Source organism: Taudactylus pleione, unplaced genomic scaffold (assembly GCF_031769625.1).
Source record: "Taudactylus pleione unplaced genomic scaffold, aTauple2 ptg000122l, whole genome shotgun sequence".
Lineage (NCBI taxonomy): Eukaryota > Metazoa > Chordata > Amphibia > Anura > Myobatrachidae > Taudactylus > Taudactylus pleione.
The window spans coordinates 12,969,753-12,989,022 of NW_028284524.1; the positions used below are offsets into that span (position 1 = coordinate 12,969,753).

Here is a 19,270-nt window from a genome sequence, read left to right on the forward strand (position 1 = left end):
CTTGCCTAGCCTCCAGTAATGGCCGGGTGGCTCATGAAAATAGGGTGGCGCTCCCGACCACCTAGAAAGGTGGACATGTCTCCTGGGTGCTGGGGCCACCCGGCCGCCTACTGCCTCAGTGAAGTGAGCAGCACAGGCAGCCAACAACACAATTCTCCACAATCTCAGCATTGCATACTGGGGGGCGGGTCTACAAAGACTCAGTCGCATCATCATGCTCCCAGACCCACCCTCCTCAGTTGAGCCCCACCTCCCTCCACCCCAGATCTGCCCACCCCTGCCCCAGCAGTGCCGACCTGGTTGCCTCTGAACACATTGCAGGGACAGGCTCCTTTCGAAGTCCTTCTCCATACCTGCATGTGCTATTTAATATATTCGGGCGGTATTATCACATACTGCAATACAATTTTAGGCGATAATATCGCACCCAGATCACATTGAGTATGTAATGAAAATATGGGCTCCTGAACATGTTACCAGGTCACTTTTTTGCTCTTCTTTGTGCTATACCTTCCTCCTGTAAGACTTAGGGCCTGATTCAGTACGGATCACAACTGCGAATGCAAAAGCGATTACGCATGCAGTCTCACTGCAAATATATGCTAATCCTCTGCGATCGCTGTGCCATCGCAGCACAACATAAGGACGCCCACCTTACCTTATCCACATCCGTAATATTTAGCGAAACTGCTAAACCATCGGTAACATCGAATACCATTGCAGCCTCACGCACACTTGCACAAGCTCTGACCTTACTTAGGGATTGCTAACCTTGTTGTTTGCAGTAAGTACACAGGCTGCGTATGGCATAGTAGTGGATAATTTATGCACGCCCCTGCAACAGCGTTCAAACGCCCTGGCACGCCTGTGTTTCGCCAACCACCCCCAAACGGTACTTCCTGTCAATCAGTTTGTGATGGGTCTGCATAGTGACTGCTATCGCAGTGTGCTGTCGCAATGTAGTGTTTGCGCAGGCGCACTGCATACGCAGAATGCAGCTAACGCCGATTGCATACGTAATCACAGTTGTGAATGGGACCCTTGCTGAATCAGGCCCTTATATAATTGCTTACTACATTGTGAAGTCCATTGATATACAGAAAGGAGGTGCTAGGACCCAGCTGCTCCTGACATGCACGCTGTAAAGTTTCTCCCTCCGGGAACCTCCCTTCTCCCTATCATAGAAATCACTCATTATGAACAATATGTTCCAGCCGAGACCCTGAGGTCTGTGCTGGCACAAAGTTACCCTCTAATGCACATACACCAGTATCCTCAGTGAGAGGGTTATCTGCTGACTGCTGGTGCTCAGTGACAGGTCTGCAGGATGATGCTGGCAAAGGTAACCCGCTCCTTGGTGCAGTCAGTAGGCAGGCTGGGTGCAGTGAGGTATAAGGCTTCTATGGGGATTGCCAGAGAAGATGTCGGTCATGAGAGCAGATTGAAGAACATTGATGACTTACCTGGTCCTAGCCCGCTGGAGTCTGTGTACTGGGTCTTCCTGAGAGGATACTTGTTTCACATAGAGCAGCTGCAGGTGAGCGTGCAATAAAGTGATTGTACATCTGTATTACTAACCAAACCTTCTACAGTGATTCTTCTGAAACCAAATTACATAAAGTAATTTGCAGTCATATAGTCAGCATCTGAGCCACCTTAGTAGTGCCAAGAACTTGCCTGGACTGTCTACTCTATTCGATTAAAGGCGCTCCATACATCAGAGATTGTTTGCAGCAATCGTGCAATTTATAATCGATTGTGTATAAAAATCTTTCCCTTTTTCAATTGATTGTGGCAATTCTGCAATTGATTGAAAAAGGGAAAGATTTTTATACACCATCGATTGCAAATTGCGCGATTGCTGCAATCAATCTCTGATGTATGGGGGCCTTCATTCAATTAGCTTCAAGTGGCAGGTAAACGTCATTCCTAATGACGGGAATGCGTTACACACTGCTATATATAGCAAATATAAAATACATATTAAATATCCTGAAAGTGGCAATTGTATTTGCAGTTTTATACAGATTTTAATATATATTATATATATATATATATATTGAACATGAAATCATGGCACTCAGGGTACTTGAAAAAGGCAAATTTAATTTGCATTAAATTTGCCTTTTTCAAGTACCCTGAGTGCCGCGATTTCATGTTCAATACCTACCTCCTCTTCGCGGGCACCGGGCCAAGTTACCTGATACCAGGGAGAGCCGGACTTATGGTGTTTATATATATATATATATATATATATATATATGTCCTCTTAGAAGCATTTACACTTTCTAAAATGTAATTTCACATTCAGAAGAATAATAACTGTTTTATATCTAAATTCCGGGTCTGACCCGGAGGTTGGAACAGGGTTCCAAACCGGATCAGACCCGGAATTTAGCCGACGCCGACCCAGGATATTCCTGAGTCTGCGCCATTCACATCACGCCGGGTCTGCAGTGATCCGGCTCTTCCGGCGTGGAAGTGGACGCTTGGGGGTGACATCATCTCCAAACGCCACTGAAGCCGGCAGGCATGCGGCGCACTCCAGGTCATCGTGACTCAGATCGCGCCGTTTACACTGCAGGGTTTCACAGGTCATTCCCGTGTTAAACCCTGCAAGTTACCTGGGTTGGATTGCCAGGTCACTCGACCGGGGCATCCAACCCTGTCCCCTTTTACACCAAGAAGCTACCTGGGTTTTAACTCTGGTGTAAAAGGGGTAAACACTGTATCCTCTATGGTTGTTGACTTGTCACACCTGTAAGCAGACATTCATCAGTGGCTTACAATGTTTATTATAGTTCGGATAGAGTGGTCTATGAATCAATCAGTGAAAAGCGTAGTGAAGTTTCCCGTAGCAACCAATCAGCTCCTATCTATTGTTTTATAACACAGGTTCAAAAAACTCGCTCCGCAGGACCCCAAACAGTGCATGTTTTCCAGGTCTCCTCACAGAAACACAAGTGAAATAATTGGCTCCACTTGTGAGTCTTTTAAAATATCAGTGAGTAAAGGCCCCCATACATCAGCAATCTAAAAACCACAATTGAACAAATTGAAGATTTGTTGCCCGATTTTAGGATTTCTCAATCTAGCAATCTGCGCCCATACATTACAGATCTTTTTCAGTGATTTGCAGATTGATTGCAGCAAACACAGGGCCTGATTAAGACCCGGTCACAAGCGCTGAGCGCTCGCAACCGGGTCAATGTTTGCCCATTGGGCATGCGCATGACGGAGCCGGCTCTGTCATGCGCATGCGCGAGACCCGGCTAGCGACGGGTGCTCCGTCGCTCCGGGTCTCGCACCAAAGGGGGCGAGCTGTCGATGGTGATTGACAGCTCGCCCCGTTTGGTAGGCGGGCCGGGGGGGGTGGCTGGCCAAACGGAGGCGTTCCCGAAGGAACGCCTGCCGTTTGGGGGCGGCCCCACTGACATCACCAGTGATGTCAGTGGGAGAACTTCCGGCTCTATTAGAGCCAGAAGCTCTCTGGGGCTTGTGGCCACGATACCCTACCACAAGGGTCTCGTCGCAAGCCCGATGGTCGCGATGGTCTTGACCATCGCGACCATCAACCTGGCCGCTCGCAATTGCTGTGGGTGGTCACCCACAGCTATGCGAGCGGCCAGGAGGCCGGACAAAAAAAAAACCGCTCTGATTCAGAGCGAGCGCTCGTTCAGAGCGTCCGTCTCTGAATCAGGCCCACAGATCTGCCAATCTTGAAAGGCCCATCATTTTACTGGTAACGGTCTGCAAATCTGCTGATCATGTCCATACACCAGCAACCTACAGCCCCAATCGATCTGTGAAATCCAACATTTTGGACAATCTGATTTAACAATTCCAATCAGTTTTTGGTTGCAATTTGCGATCTGTGAAGCCCATACATTGCAGATTATTTTATACAATCATCTTCAAATTGCAGAATTGCCACAATCGATTGCTGATGTATGGGGGCCTTCATAAGTACACCTGTGCACCTGCTGGGTAATGTGGAAAATGTGAACTGTTTGGGGTCCTGAGGACTGAGGCCCTGATTCAGAGCCGGACGCTCTGACAGAGCGCTCGCTCTGAATCAGGGCCGTCCTTCTTAATTTTTAGAGCGGCCTCCTGGCCGCTCGTATAGCTGTGGGTGACTACCCACAGCTATAGCGAGCGGCCAGGAAGATGGTCGCGATGGTCAAGACCATCGTGACCATTGGGCTTGCGATGAGACTCTTGTGGTAGGGTCTCGTTGCCGCAAGCCCTGGAGTGCTTTCGGCTCTATCAGAGCCGGAAGCACTCCCACTGACATCACTTGTGATGTCAGTGGGGCCGGCCCCAGATGGTAGGCGTTCCCATGGGAATGCCTCCGTCTGGACAGCCACGCCCCCGGCACGCCCACCAAAGGGGGCATGCTGTCACTCACCATCGACAGCACGCCCCCTTTGGTGCGAGACCCGGAGCGACGGCTTGACCATCGCTATCCGGGTCTCGCGCATGTGCACAACGGAGCCGGCTCCATCATGCGCACTGGGCCAACATCGACCCGCTTGCGAACGGGTCTGAATCAGGCCCTGAGTTTGAGAACCACTGTTTTATAGGAGATGTAGTCGGCATCACGGCGTGGTCGGGATCAGTATCCCAACCGTCGGCATCCCGAAGTTAAGTATCGGGGTGTTAGGGGGAGGTTAGCGTTGGGTAGTGGGGTTAGGGCTAGGCATTAGGGGGAGGTTTAGGGTGTGGGGAGGGTTAGGGTGGGGTAGGGAAAATACTTACCAGCCGATCTTATGGGTGTCGGGATTCTGGCTGTCGGGATGCAGCTGTTGGTATTCTGAACAGCGACATCCCGACAGCAGGGATTTCATACCCAACCCGTTTTTTAGACTGTACTTGATAAATGCTTCTTCAAAACAGATTGGTTGTTATGGGCAAATTCTCTGGTCCACTTCTCCATGCTTTTCACTACTTGATAAATAAACCTTAGAGGGTTCCTTATTGCGGTCCTCAAGGCACTCCTTCAGTCCCGGTTTTACAGATATCCATGCTTGACCACAAGGGAATTCATTTGTACATCTGTTAATTTCATTTAACCACCTGTGCTCAAACATCGCTAAAACTAAAACCTGAACTGTTGGGGTGCCATGAGGACCGCATTTGGGAACCTCTGTTATAATTAATAAGGCAACTTGGAAGCAAAGGAAAATAACTGGTCAGAGAGACAGTATCCCAGGATTGTATCCTATTATCAGCCCCTGCCACACCTAGCTGAGCCACGTTTCTACCAAGTCTACCGCAAAATTGGAGGTTTACATCCCTCTTAAAACAGAAGCTACAATATAGAGCAGAGGTTCCCAAACGTGGTCTTCACGGCACTCCAACAGTTCAGGTTTTAGAGATATCCATGGTTGAGCACAGGTGGTTAAATCAAATTGACTGAGGGCCTGATTCAGACCCGGTCGCAATAGCTGAGCGCTCGCAACTGGGTCGATGGTGGCCCAGAGATCATGCGCACGATGGAGCCAGCTCCGTCGTGCGCATGTGCGAGACCCGGATAGCGACGGGCAATCCGTCGCTCTGGGTCTAGCACCAAAGGGGGCATGCTGTTGATGTTGAGTGACAGCACGCCCCCTTTGGTGGGCGGGCCGGGGGGTGGCTGCCCAGACGGAGGCGTTCCCATGAGAACGCCTACCGTCTGGGGGCGGTCCCACTGACATCACAAGTGATGTCAGTGGGAGAGCTTCGGCTCTGTTTGAGCCGAAAGCTCTCTGGGGCTTGCGGCCACGAGACCTTACCACAAGGGTCTCGTCGCAAGCCTGATGGTCGCGATGGTCTTGACCATCGCGACCATCATTCTGGCCGCTTGCATTAGCTGTGAGTGGCAACCCACAGCAATGCGAGTGGCCAGGAGGCCGCTACAAAAAAAAAAAGAAAAGATGCCCTGATTCAGAGCGAGCGCTCTGTCACAGCGTCCGGCTCTTAATCAGGGCCTGAGACACAAATTAAGGCCCTCATTCAGAGCCACTCGCTAGCGGCAGTACGCTCGTTCCGAGCGATGTTCGCACATCTGCATGCGTACGGTTTTCAGTACGCATGCGCGAACCAGTCAGTGCGGTCGAAAAACATTTGTACGCAATATAGCGAGTGCCTGCTATTTTGAGTGACAGAATGAGGCGTATGTGGGTGGTAACAGGGGAAGGTGCTTGAAAACGGGGAGTGGAGATCCGTTCGCAGGTGTGCTTAAAGGTCAAAACGGGCGTTTTATGGGTGTGCATAATTAATATAGCAGCGTCAATGACCACGTCACTTGGTTTTTTTTAACTCAGAACTGCTCGCAAAATAGCGGTTGAAAAAACCAACCACAAGAATAGCGAGCAGTTCATATCCTGTTCGATGTACTCGATTAATCTAATAAATAGCGGACATGACGTATGGTGCGAGCGGCCAGGGGGCGTTTTTAAGAAATAAAAGAGCGTATGTTTTGCTCGCTCGTTCAGACTTAGAGGTGTGAACAGACTGCAATGTGCGAACGGATCATTTGCATAGCCACCCCTTGTTTTTGAACGAACGAACGCAAATAGCGAACGGCTCTGAATGAGGGCCTGTGGTAGAGCATGGATATCTCTAAAACCTGAACTGTTAAGGTGCGTACATACTGGGCGATTAAAATGAGCGATGGAACGATTACGACAATCGTTCATTCGCTCATTAATCGTTCAGCAATTCGCTCAGTATAATGTCGAAAATGACCAGCGATGCGCGCTCCCGCTGGTCGTTTTCAACAACAATCGTCGCCTGAACATGCAGTCCAACCTGCTGATAACGACAGATTGCCCATGTTTGGGGATGAGGGAGTGTGCCTGAACTGAACGACATATCGTTCAGTGTAGGCACCTTGGCCCTCATTCAGAGCCGCTCGTCCTGAAAATAGTGGTGGCTATTCAAATGAACCGTTCGCTGTTTGCGGTCTGTTCACGCCTCTAGGTCTGAACGAGCGAACAAAACTTGCGGTCGTTTTTTGGGAAACTACGCCCCCTGGCCGCTCGCATCCTACGTCATGTCCGCTATTTATTAGATTAATCGAGTACATCGAACAGGGTATGAACTGCTCGCTATTCTTGTGGTCGGTTTTTGCTACCACAATTTTGCGAGCAGTTCTGGCTATAAAATAACCCAGTGACGTGGTCAATGACGCTGCTGTTTTAATTATGCACACCCATAAAACGCCCGATTTGACCATTAAGCACGCCTGCGTTCTGATTTCCACTCCCCGTTTTCAAGCACCTTCCCCTGTTACCACCCACATACGCCTCATTCTGTCACTCAAATTAGCAGGCATTCGCTATTTTGCGAGCACAAGAATTTCGACCGCACTGACTGGTTCGCGCATGCGTATAACGATCCGTACGCATGCGCAGTTGGCCAAACATCGCTCGGAGCGAACGAGCTGCCGCTTACGAGTGGCTCTGAATCAGGCCCCTTATCCCACTGGACAGGAAGATGAACGATTGTACGATTGCAATGCCGTAATCGTACAGTCGTTCCTCTATCGCAGTGGTCAGGGAACAGGGGTAAATTACCCCACATGGGGTAAAAATGAAATTTCTGGGGGTAATGGACGGACAGCTGAGCATGCATATGAATCATTCTATAATATAGAATGATTCATATGCATGCCTATCTGTGCCGCAGGGAGGCTGTAAGCCGGACGCCCGCTGAGATGTTATTACCAGTGGGCACCCGGCTCCTTCCCTGCACCGCCGCGTTAGCCGGAGGCTGGAGTTCTCTTCTGAACTCCAGCTTCCGCCTCTCTCCATGTGCACTATGACGTCTCTCCCTTAGTTCCGAGGAGCAGCCGGGCGGACAGGACGGCGGCTCATGCAGGAGCGGGGATTAAGGTAAGTGGTTTTTTTTGTACTAGCGGCACTACAGGGGCCATATATGGGGGCACTACTACAGGGGCACTATATGGGGGCACTACTACAGGGGCATTATATGGGGGCACTACTACAGGGGCATAACTATGGGTGCACTACTACAGGGGCATTATATGGGGGCATTATATGGGGGCACTACTACAGGGGCATTATATGGGGGCACTACTAAAGGAGCATAACTATGGGGGCACTACTACAGAAGCATTATATGGGGCACTACTATAAGATTTCCTTCCTTTCAAATCAAGGGGGTAACGTCAGCGTATCTAAATATATTTTGGGGTAAAAGGTAAAAAAGTTCACTGATCCCTGCTCTATCGTCTAGTGTGTATGCACCTTTAGGGTGCCATGAGAACCGCGTTTGGGAACCTCTGATTTAGAGGATAATTAATTCATGCTGCTTTCCTGACATGCTGTCCAATTAAAAAGCTTGATACCGCTGGTGCCACTGCCTGTAAAAGGTGTGGTGCCAGCAATGGTCTGTACCGTGCATATTACAGCTGTGATTTCTACAGCTGGGGAAATGGGACTTTCCTCTGTATAAAGAAATAACTTTGTGGGCATCCAAGATTTGCTTGAAGCATTCGTATCAAAGTCTTGGCATGTTGTAACTGCACTTCTGTTCTAGTGCTCTCCATCAAGGAGAAAATTATAGTGATATGAAATTATTACATTTTCCTGCATTGTAACATTAAATAGTTAATATTTCTCTGCCCTACCAAAGCAATTGACTTGGCAAAGAGCCGCTTGCAACACTTGGCACGGATGTTATAATTTCGCCATGTATTGCAACATATTGTGGGAATTTACCAAAAGTCACATGCAAGAGCCTGAATAGGTTGCTAATGCGATCACTTTACTTCCTGGTTCGCACGGTGCATAGGCTACAATGGCTAAAAAACACTATGCAGATGTTTTGGGAGGGAAGGGGGGGGGTACAATTCTGTCCGGAGTCATACGGTATATGCTTTCGATGTGCATGTGTGGCTATAGACACAGTTGGTAGAATTATTCTATAGATGCTTTATTGTTTGTATGAATACTGCTGTGCACATGCTAGGGATGGCCTTTGGCCAGTGATAGTTAGGAACCATCGATGATTAACTACCGATGCCTGATGGTTTCACCCTCAGTGGCAGAGATCCAATGGTTCTCCGCCATTGATGGCAGACTGGGTACCGATGGTTTTTTTCTTTCTCTTTCCTGTTCCTGTCTGGACCACACTTAGCCCCGCTCCCTGGTGGGCCGCTAAGCTCCACCTCCGATACTGATTTGTCCGCAGTGCCCCCGAGCAGCGTTGGCCACTGAGGGGTGCAAACCATCGATGGATCACCATATATGGTTTTGTGCCATTGACGGTAACCATCGATGAACAGCCAACCTTTGTTCATCCCTAGCACATGCTAGTTCTCTGGAAGCCTACATTCTGGCCTTAAGACAGAGGTTCCCAAACATTGCCATTACAGTCCAGGTTTTAATGATATCCATGCTTGAGTCCAGATGGCTACATCAAATTGACTGAGGTACTAATTAAGTCACCTGTGCTCAAGCATGCATAGCCTTTAAAAGGTGGACTGTAATGGTGGCTTTTGGCAACCTCTGCCTTAAGGTGTAAATGTATCAAACCTTTGAGATAGGTAAAATGTAGAAGGTGCCCATAGCAACCATTCAGCTTCCATTATTTTATGTACTATACTAGGTAAATGATAGATAAAAGCTGGTTGGTATGGGCAACTCCTCCACTTTATCTCTCTCAAAAGTTTGATACCTCTTCCCTTAAATGAGAAACTGGCAATCCTGAGATTTACTGACAAAATTAAGTTTGCTGTGCAGAAAGAGGTAAAGACCTGGGAAACTAGCGTACACTTCCAGATACCACACACTACCCTAGTAAAGTGGGTGGGGGCTTGATGACGCAATTCACTGCAAAGCTGATCATCAGGAGCTAGAGATACAGGTTGAGTCTCCCATATCCAAAATGCTTTGGGCCAAGGGTATTTTGGATATCGGAATATTCCGTATTTTGGAATATTTGCATACCATATTGAAATGTCTTTGGAATAGGGTCCAAATCTAAACACAAGATGCATTGATGTATTATATACACCTTTATACACACAGCCTGAAGGTAATTTTATACAATATTTTCAATAATTTTGTGGCTCAAACAATGTTTGTGTACATACATGAAATTAATTTATGTTTCATATACACCTTATACACAGAGCCTATAGGTAATTTTATACTTTTTAATAATTTTGTGCCATAAACAATGTTTGTGTACATTCAACCATCAGAAAGTAAAGGTTTCGCTATCTCAGTCATGCTAAAAATATTCTGTATTTCGGAATATTTTGATATGTGCCAGATTACAGTCCACATGGGCCTGAAGCTGAAATTTAAGGAGGCCTATTGTGTCGTTGCAGGAGGGTGACCATAGTTGTGGGGGTGTGGCATGTACTGTGGGATGTGACTAGCACCTACCCTCAAATACATCAATCCCCACCCCCGTCTTCACTTGTATCAATTTCAACGTTTCGGTTTATGCAACTTTTGTCAGGAATCCTTACTGGTTAAATGGTAATATGATTACATACATAAACTATTGCCCGGCACTCCATACACAAAAAAATGGTGTCCCCCGCTGTCTGGAAAGTTCCATGCAATATAGTATAAGAAGGGGACAATTCTCTGGGACTTTAAGAATTAAATATATATAATTTTTTTAGAAGTTTAAATTTGGTGTACTAATACACCATCACCAGGATTTGATGAACACGGTTTCAGTTATCCATTCTTGATGATGGTGTTTCAGTACACCAAAACGTAGTGATTTTTTTTTTATATAGTGTAATTAAAAAAGAAATTGATAGATACAGTATATCTATCTATCTATCTATCTATCTATCTATCTATCTATCTATCTATCTATCACACACTATATGCAGTCTGCAGTGTAGTGTGTGTAAACTATGATACTAATACAGAACATTAATGAAAAATCTCTAAGTGGCACTCACAGTTGGAGCTGGAGCACACCTTTTCCAGAGCCACTGAGGCACAGGTTACAGGACATCGCATCCCCGCTGATCAGCTGCAGCAGCCGCCAGCAGGACACTTTATATCACCTGGCCGGGGTGCATTCACGGAGAGCAGATCCCAGTATGTTAGGTTCGGTAGTGGTTGAGGATGGCCGTGGCCGGCAGCACCTATGTGACATCACATGGTATGACTTGGACGAGGCCCCAGACACTGCGCTGTGGCTGCACAGTACACCGGGAGAACTAGTAACCCGCCATGTAGTTGAATCATGCGTGGGTAGGAAATGCAAAAAGGTGGAGGTCGGACGGGGTTTGAGTTGTCGGGGCCTTGGACAGCGCTGGCAGGCTGTGCCACTGTAATGGGAAATAAAAAATGTCCTGTCTACAGCAACACAGCGGATCCAGTGGGCCTATTTTGATGGGAAGGCCTGGAGCAGTAGCTCCACCCGCCCCATTGTTAATCTGGCCCTGATGGGAGACTTAACCTGTATATCTATATATAGATAATCTCTATCATGGGTTTTTACGAGGTGCAGGTGGGAGACATTCTTCAAAAGAAGAGAAGTACTAAAACACAAGGACATGCACTGAAACTTGAGAGAGGTAGATTCAAAGGAAATTTGAGGAAAAATTACTTCAAAGAAAGGGTAGTGGATAAGTGGAATAGCCTACCATCAGAGGGGGTAGAGGCTAAGACAGTAGAACAATTTAAACACGCTTGAGATAGGCATAAGAATATCCTTACAAAGAACTGAGGATCACATACGGTTGAGGTTACCAAAAGGTAAAAAAGGGCAAACTAGACGGGACAATTGGTTCTTATCTGCCGTCAAATTCTATATTTCTATGACCCTGCCGCATTCATGGCATTGTGCAGTATGGTCGGGGCAATGATGATACGACTCACATCACCACACACCTGGCACTTGCTTCTTGGAACTCGCCCTCATTAAGTATGGGCCTGGCGCTTCTAAGTCTCCATACATTCCATGACCCCATTGGTAAAGTGCATATGCTCCATGGCAGCACGGACAATTTCATACCCAAAAGATGAATCCTGAGAAGATGCTGTTTCCAGGCTCCATGGCCACTTGCTAGCACTATTGGTCAGACTTACTTAAAATCTAAAGGTGGGTACACACTATAGCGATATATCTGCAGATATGTCTGCAGATAATGGTTGTTCATACCTACTGTTATATCCTGATTAAACATTGGTACAATCCTGCCTATACCTTCTAAAATCCTGCCTATACCTTCTAAATCCTGCCTATACCTTCTAGAATTGTCGCAATTTAGCGTAATGAGTCACACAGTAAATAAATGCCTTCAGACTTTGAATGTGTTTCCAAAGCACAAAAAGTTATTATTCAACATAAAAACAGATGGTTACACGCTGTGATCTAAAGACAATTAGTGCAAATAAATCATACAGACCCAAGGTACAGTTGTTATACACGCACATGTGACAGGACTACTTGCAGAAAGCCACCTGAAGGATATGAGAGGAGGTGATCCGGATACTACCATTGATACTACTACAGGCCTATATATTACGGATTTCTGGTAATTCTCCATTATCTTACACTGGAAAGGAAGGGGCAACAGCCCATGTTTTTGTATTTACATCTTGTGATTGTATTCGTTTTGGGTCTCACATATGGCCTAGGATATATCTTTTGGACACACACGTTTAGTGCGTTGTGAAGAATACACCAGTTTAATTTTTTAATTTTTTAAGCATTGATGTTCAATAAATATGTTTTTACTATATCACACTATGTTTGATATTTTTATATCTTTCATGTATATGTGAATACTATCAACTGCAGATCATCGTTTACTGGATCTACATATGCAGAATTGGGAAGTATTGTAATAATTTCTATATATCCACCCACAGCACCATGCGCACTTGTGTCATCATAAATCACCAATATATATATGAAAGATCACTGACCTTTGCCATCTTCATACACAGTTGATGAGGATATAGCTTATCTATAAGTTTGTGTTCTAACTTTGACAGCTGTTTATTTTCCTTTTATTTACTGCAAGCAGTGAAAAAAGATTTTCAATACAACAATAAAAATGAATCAAGACAAGACGATTAGTAAACTGACCCCTGGAATTTGTGAAAGTTTTCCATCCCTTTTGATAGCTGAAACCAGTCAGTGAAGTGTTACATTCCAGCAGTGGTACTTGTACAATCATTTTCTTCAGTTTGCAAATTAGTCACTGCTGTTCAATGTACTATTCCTGTTTATCTGATCTAAGCTGGACCATTTGGGTTTTTATTTCTCAATTGTTATTGGCTGCAAAGCATCATTACTATATGCACGGCCCTGACTAATTTGTTCTTGGCATTTCTTTTATATCTGTAAAACATTTGTTATTACACTGCTAAGTGAGTTTGCCATTGTGAAATAATGATCTCATGCCATTTTCTTTTTTTTTTTTTTTTTTTAATAAAGGTAACCACTAAGAGGAATTGGGAAAGAAATGTAGTGCAACACTGAGCTATATGTAGACTAGATTGTGGTAATAGCAAGTTGTACATTTAATGGTATACTGACTGGGAAAACAGCTGGAGAAGGACCTACTAGTTGACAGAAAGCAGTTTTGCAGCATCCAATGTCATGTTTATGTACTATTGTACATACATGAATGTAAATATGTAATCTATTATCTTTCATCCCTGTGCCGGCTAGGTTACAGTTGCCATAGTAACGTCACCAATGGCAATTGTTTCATGTGTAAGGAAATTGGTAAATCAAGGCTCCTTTGGGACTGGCTGCACCTATTGCACTCTTTACACAGTTGAAATGGAATGATAATTGCAGCCAGTCCCTTGTGGGGATGGTGGTTACAACACAGTCACGGTGCCTAGCTGAAGTGCTCTGTGGTCTCATGTGATTAATGGAATACCTCTACCATCTGTGTGCTCTAGCTATTGTATGCCATCTGTAGGCTTGCTTTCTGCAGGTGAATGGTATAGTGCCCAGACCTGATATAAATTCCACTCCTCTTTTAGGCAAGGCAAAAAAAGAAGTATGGACCTATGTGGAAAACTACTCTTGGGCATTATCAGATGGTTAATATAACCTGCCCTGAGATCCTAGAGGCTCTACTAAAACAAGAAGGGAAATACCCAACGAGGGCTGACATGTTTCTGTGGAAGGAACACCGGCATCTCAGGGGACATTCTTATGGACTGTTGACTGAGTGAGTATCCATTCCAGAGACCGGCTGAGGGACCATCAGTGCATCATAAGAGATGCCAAATTCTTGCAATGAGTAAATAAAAATATTTATTTACTGGATCATATTATAGCACACACAACTTATTAGTTAAATTGTGGCTACTTTGGGAGTATATATGAACTAGGTTAATTTGTGAACATGATAATAATGGGCCTAATATTATTATTGTGTAACCCTGGATAGGGTTACGGAGATATATTACATATAAATATAATTCATATATACAATTGAAACAGGTATATATTTTCATTCATCTATTTACAGCAAAATGCCATTTATGAGGTAAATGTTAAATATACTGTAGGGATATATGTGATGTGATGTAAATAAGTGGAAATGTATGTACCCTGTGCATGTTAGATATCTATGATGCCAGTGGACTTTAGTGCTTCATGCTGCAAATATACATTTCACAGACATTGGTGATAGTTGCAGAAGGGGGCGGAGTAATATAGATGGGAGTGAATTGGTTCCTGTCAGGAAAAGAGGATCCGGTGAGGGGGGAGGATGTATAACAGCTGTTAGCAGCAGCTGAGAGGCAGTCTGCAGGTCCCTCCCTCCAGTGCCTGCCCTCCTGTGACCCGGGCAGCCAGTGAGCAGCGATATGCTGCCGGGCGCAGGGGGGCAGAGCCAGAGAGGGAGCCCAGCCGGAGCTGGGGAAGAAGGTGAGACAGGGGTACTCACCCTGTCTTGCAGGAGAGGCGGCATCGCGGGAGGTGGTCTCGGCGGTGGAGAGGAGCGGAGGGACCCGCGCTGATCGGAGAGTGGCCAGTGTGGGTGAGAGTGCCTGGTGAGTCCCCGCTATGCTGGGCAGCACCTCCATAGTTACAGGGAGGCTGTCGGCTACAAGCCTCCTCCTTTGGCTCATGGGAGCTCGGCCGGCAGCCAGTGGGAGAGAGAGAGACAGGAGGCGGGGCCGTGTCAGTGTAAAGGACGGCAGCAGCAGCACTGACAGGGGGATCAGTGCTGAGGTAGCAGTGGTGACAAGGAGAAAGCAGGAGCAGCGCTTATACAAGCAGCAATGTTGAGGGGACTGAGTAAATAGTACTTGGCACCTACACAGCTAATATAGCCCATATATAGAGACCACTGTTGAGGACAGAAGAGCAGTAATATCCCATATACTCTGTCCACAAGGAGTACATACTTGGTTGTGGTACTGACACTTATATGGAGAGAGAGTTTCAGCGCATGTCAGCTGTGTGGATGATGCTCCAAATAGTGGCAGTGGTAATAAGAAGTATATGCCATTCAAGGAACATTACAGTAATCTTTAGATTACATTCGGGGAAGAACAGAAAAGGAAAAAGAGAAGAATTCATAGTGTCTATATGAGACATTTCATTATATCCAAAAGAGATAGCTTTCAGTATAAGGGAAAGAAGAGAGGGAAGGATACAATTAAATACATAATACTGCAATTTAACTTATACCTGAGGATTACAGTATAGGATATAGATATTGTATATATATTCTTACTACAACTATCTGAAAACAGCATATTCTAGCTGTAAGGATGAGGCACTGGTTCCATTTTTTAAGACTCACATGTAAGTTGTTATAATACTTGTCAGTGTCAATATACAGTACTTATTCATCCCAGCATTTAGAGAATACAGCCTTGAACTGGAATAAATATATGAACTTCCTTTTACTTTGTTAAGTACAACAGTACTTATGCTCTAAGGTTCTGGACCTTTAAGCACTCAATATTCTCTACGCTAACAGACTCGTAGGCAAAGGCTAAGTGTTGGGCATATTATTCAGAGTTAAGTGATTATATTGTAATTGAATATTCCATTTGCATATGGAAACAAAGTATATTGTGTTTGTTATGCAACATGTCATGATATGAGTTATTTTGCTTCATGAATTACATAATACAAAGTGTTAACCTATTCAAGAGTGGTGCATAGTACTTACCTTTTAGGAACTGAAACAGCGTCACCAGTGGAGAATTGAGAGACCTGAAAAAAAAGAAATAACAGGTGGTCGAATATTTGTATGTACATATATATATACACACGCAGTATACATGGTAGTCAAAGAAAACTTATACTGACACTATATATTCTATCACTGGGTTTTCCCAGGTAAGCCATTTTGACATTTAAAATAATTAACCTTGGTGGAGGCACTGACAATGGGGATGTACACCGCTAGAGGAATGCTAAGGGTGGGTACATTAGGAGTAACAAAGGTGGTAGAAACCTGGTGACCCTTTAGTGATAAAAGGGGGGTTACAATTAAACTATATTTATGGGGCACCACACAAGGGCTGCAACGTCGTACAGAGGGGATACAAAAATCCATTCATACAATAAGACAGTACATGGTGAAACAATATAGTATACTACAATAAAATAAAGAACAATACAACTCTTAGCACAGAGGCAGGGGGAGTAAGGGAAATTTTGAGCACACGTTGAAACATACCCATTAGCAGCAGATAGTGGGGTGAAAACGGCAAAGGAGTGGAGTACAAGTGTATAGGAAAAGTAGTGTGCAAGAGAAGTAGGTATTGGAAACACGAGGGAGGAGGCTCCTGCTCAAAGGAGTTTACAGTCTAAAACAGGGGTGGGGGACCTTTTTTCTGCTGAGAGCCATTTTGATATATACAGCATTATTCGCGGGCTGGGAGCAGGCCACGTCCTCTCCATGTGACATCATACAGGGGTAGGGTCACAATTGCCGGTGATTACAGCAATGCCCAGAGCATCCTGAGGAGGCTCCGGGAGCTGTACGGGCAGTAGTGTGACCGTCTGAAGCGTCCCAAGGATGCTCCAGATGGCACCGCTGCATAGATTATGGCTGCAGGGTGCCATTCTAGGCATCCTGCTAGCCAGATAAGGCTAGCAGAAAAAAGCTCCAAGGGTCAGACCAAATGATTCTGCAGGTCTTATATGGCCCTCGGGCCCTCGGTTCCCCATCCCTGGTGTAAAAGGAAGGGGACACAGATGGATGACACAAGGAGTGAGTCATTGAGAGAGGATCTAAGGGCAGGAAGCTAGAGAAGTAGAGCTGGTGGAAGCACAGGACTGAGATGGGGTATGAGGTGACAAAGTTAAATGGCGGAAGGATAATTTTTCCTGAACAGGTGTGTTTTTGGTGCCCATTTGAAGCTATGCAGGCAGGGGGATAGTCTGGGAAGATGGAAATCATTACAGTGGTGATGGGCAGCACAGGAAAAATCTTGGATACGTCAGTGAGATGTGGTAACCAGCTTGGAGGAAAGATGATGGGCTTTGACTGACTGGAGAAGGTGGGAGGGAGTATGTAAGGAATGAGGTTTGTGATGTGGGGAGCAGTTGAGTTGGAGAGGGGTTTGTGGGTGAGGAGTTTGAATAGGATTCTGTAACGGAAGGGGAGCTAGTGCAAGGCTTGGCAGAGAGGGGAGGCAGATGTGGATCAGCGCGTGTAGAAGATTAGTCTAGTTGCAGCATTGAGTACAGACTGGAGAAGAGTGAGATGGGAGTGAGGGAGGCCAGTGAGGAGGTTGCAGTAATCGAGACGAGACCTTATCAGAGAGTGGATAATAGCTTTACTGGCTCCAAGAGACAGGAAGGGACTGATGCAAGTGATGTTACAGAGCTGGAAGCAACAGGATTGGGTAAGGGATTGATGTGGGGGGAGAGGGAGGAATCAAGAATGACACCCAGGCAGCGGAGTTGGGTAACAGAACAGATAGTAGTGTTGTCGACAGTAATAGAGAAGGGAGGAGACTCTAGATGGAGAAAAGACAAAATGCCTGGACATCCAGAAGGCGACGGTGGAGAGACAACTAGACACCTAAGAGAAGAGGTTGGGGGATTTCAGGAGAGGAGAGGTAGAGTTGAGTGTTGTCGACAGAACCCTGTGGGATGCTTGTTGGAAGAATGGATGTAGGGGAGGTGTTACAACTAAAGCCAGCCTTAGCTCAATGTACCGTGGTGTGATCATTTGCACCAGAGAAGGATCGCGATTTGATTTACTCCCACAAATATTGCCCAATTAGAGCTATAAGCATTACTTTGATGGAGTTTTTAATCCGTTTTGATTTTACTTGTCTCTCTTAAATGTTATGCTTGCATCTTATTTTTAGCTAGCACTCAGTTATTTGTTTTTCATACAGAAACAGAGAAGGAACGGTTGGGCATGTAGGAAGAGAACCAACAGTGGACAGTGTCAGAGACCCATGGTCTGAAGGGTGCTGAGTGGGAGATGGATATCCATGGGGTCACAAGCAACAGAGCGGTCCAACAGGATAAGCAGGGAGAAGAAGCCCCTGGATTTGGCCGAGAGAAGATCATTGGTGTCTTTGGCCAGGGCAGTTTCAGTGGAGTGGAGGGAGCAGAAGCCAGATTGTAGGGGATCAAAGATAGAGTTGTCAGAGAGATAACAGACCAGCTGCTAGTGTATTTTGGAGGCAATTGGAGCAGGCAGTGGTGGAGAGGGAACAAAGGAGGAGAGGTGGGATGGGATTGATGGGGCAGATAGGGGTTGAGGATGCAGCTTTGCAATTGCGATCCTTGATGAATCAGGCCCACAGACTGTAGTGCTGCAAGCAAATTAGACATACAGTACTTTGCTCAAAAGAAATGTGCACAAAAAAGTCTATATTTTCCCATATGCAGAGTTGTACACATTTCGAGATGCTAACAACTCTGTGGGTGTGTATAGCATATGTGCCTGCGTTACTAATACTTGTTGTTATCATTATTCACACGTGCTTACACATACTAGGTGCACAAGATAAGCTTCCATATTAGCTTGTGTCCAGGTCTGCGTAGCCCGTATGTACAGTATGTGAGCATGCCCTTACTGACCTTTGCTTAGGTGACGACACCCCGTTACACCCCAGTTCCGCTTGGCTATAAATGTTTATGCAATCTAAATGAGTAGAACTCTCTGCATAACCTACACTTGTGTGTTGTCATTTTGTGGCCACGGATAGAGCAAATTATCATGATACGCTTCATGATGGGGAGTACGTTCATCTCTTTGCATCCCCTGAGAGTGTGAGTGCAGCCTGTTTGGCAGAGTAGTGACCGTTCAGGGGTGCAATACTAC

The 19,270-nt window shown here is 45.7% G+C and overlaps 1 protein-coding gene across 1 annotated transcript in view; it reads left to right on the forward strand.

The window, feature by feature from the left end:
* Window positions 1-1,208: 1,208 nt before the first annotated feature.
* Window positions 1,209-19,270, forward strand: part of LOC148524074 (sterol 26-hydroxylase, mitochondrial-like) — a 64,693-nt gene continuing 46,631 nt past the window's right edge. Inside the window, exons 1-2 of the mRNA XM_088472359.1 lie at window positions 1,209-1,537; window positions 13,992-14,182. Coding sequence (XP_088328485.1) covers window positions 1,328-1,537; window positions 13,992-14,182 — 401 coding nt within the window. The 5' untranslated portion in view covers window positions 1,209-1,327. The remainder of the gene's footprint in view (window positions 1,538-13,991; window positions 14,183-19,270) is intronic.